This window comes from Manduca sexta, unplaced genomic scaffold (assembly GCF_014839805.1).
Source record: "Manduca sexta isolate Smith_Timp_Sample1 unplaced genomic scaffold, JHU_Msex_v1.0 HiC_scaffold_670, whole genome shotgun sequence".
NCBI lineage: Eukaryota > Metazoa > Arthropoda > Insecta > Lepidoptera > Sphingidae > Manduca > Manduca sexta.
In genome coordinates this window covers 18,506-20,000 of record NW_023595485.1, presented here as the reverse complement: position 1 = coordinate 20,000, position 1,495 = coordinate 18,506, and the positions used below count along the sequence as shown (strand labels likewise).

Below are 1,495 nucleotides of genomic sequence, written 5' to 3'. Positions count from 1 at the left end.
ATTACGACATTATCTACTCATGATTTTTGATTTGTCTACAGCTTTCTCTACTTAAAAACAAACTCTTCTCGACCGAGGTAACACAGTCTTTCACAAACTCTCATGAAATAACACTAATAATTATTTCAATAATTCCTTTTTCAAATTCCTTACAAAATTGAAAATCATGAAATAACACTGATAATTATTCATCCCATAATTACCTTTTCCTAATCCCCTACAAAATCGCTAAAGTATCTTACCGGCTGTATGAGTCCGCACTCGCGGTCGAGGCACAGTATGTCGTAGGGGCGCAGGCGCAGCGGCACCCGCTCCACCCCCCACACCGCCTGCAGCCGCCTCAGGAGTTGAGCAGCTAGCATCTCCTGCCGCAGGTCGTCGCCCACCTTCACGATGCACCCTAGCAGCCGCCAGCCGGCCAGCGCTCCGTATGGGGAGACTGAACGCATCCGAGCTAACTTGCTCTCCCATGATTCCTGTGGGACCGTATGAAACTAATGTTATGACATAGGTATCGTTTATTCTAACGTTCTCGGAGTGAAACTTCAAACAGGAACACTACCTTTTAAAATAACCGGCAATGCGTTTTCTGAGTTATAGTGGTTGTGATTTTAATACGGTAATTTGGATAGTAGAATTTTCGAAAAATTATTCTCCATAATTCAACAATATCCTACTTCTTTTGATTGCTGGTCTTCCCTACTTTACTTTGCGATTTCGTTTCTAGATCTTAGACATTTTCGTGTAATACATTAAATCATTTAAAAGTATGTAATGTGGCAACCCTAGACCAATAATTTGACTATTGCAAACCTTGAGCGCCGTGGCGGAGGGATCGGCGGGGTCGTGCCTGAAGGCATTGGGCGGAGGTCGCCAAATGGTAAGAGCCCCGATCACCAAACAATAGCAACGCTATTAGGAATTATGAATCACTAGTTCTCCATAGCAATAAAAATCAATTCCAATGAAATGTAAATATAATGCCTAGTTTACTCCGTCTACAAAATACTTTAAACCGCAATTTTTTTCTGTAAATAGGCCGCAAAACAGTTTCTAACAATAATTATTCCACTTATGACCAGTTCTTAAAAGTCGCCTTCATATCTTGATAAAGAAAACCTTTTTAAACTACACGACCACACCCTGTACAAATTATGTTAGTTACTTGTGGTGTTTCAGTGGAGTCAACGCCTCACTATTCTGAAAGTCAAGCACCTCGATCATTAACTTCACCGTTTCTCTTGGTCTATTTGACTTCTCACGCTACTAACAATACAGGACATCCTGAGACGACGGCCGCGTGTGAATTCTAAGCCAACGACCCTGGTTTATATGCGACTAAACCCAATCGGTTTATTTTGTATGAATTACTGTAAATGAGTTAGGTTCAGAAGTTGTAATCGAAACGAAACAAAATTTATGGTAATGTAAGAAAGGGCATTTATTGTCTGGTTGGCAACGAGCATGTGGCTTATGTTGTCACCACACTTGACAT

The 1,495-nt window shown here is 41.1% G+C and overlaps 1 protein-coding gene across 1 annotated transcript; it reads right to left on the bottom strand.

The window, feature by feature from the left end:
* Positions 1 to 194: 194 nt before the first annotated feature.
* LOC119193545 (phosphatidylinositol 4-kinase beta-like) lies at positions 195 to 1,495 on the bottom strand. The gene is made up of 3 exons (XM_037447198.1): positions 1,484 to 1,495; positions 814 to 912; positions 195 to 476 (listed from the first exon to the last, which is right to left on the bottom strand). The coding sequence occupies exons 1-3, from the start codon at positions 1,493 to 1,495 to the stop codon at positions 210 to 212; spliced, it is 378 nt and encodes a 125-aa protein (XP_037303095.1). The 3' UTR covers positions 195 to 209.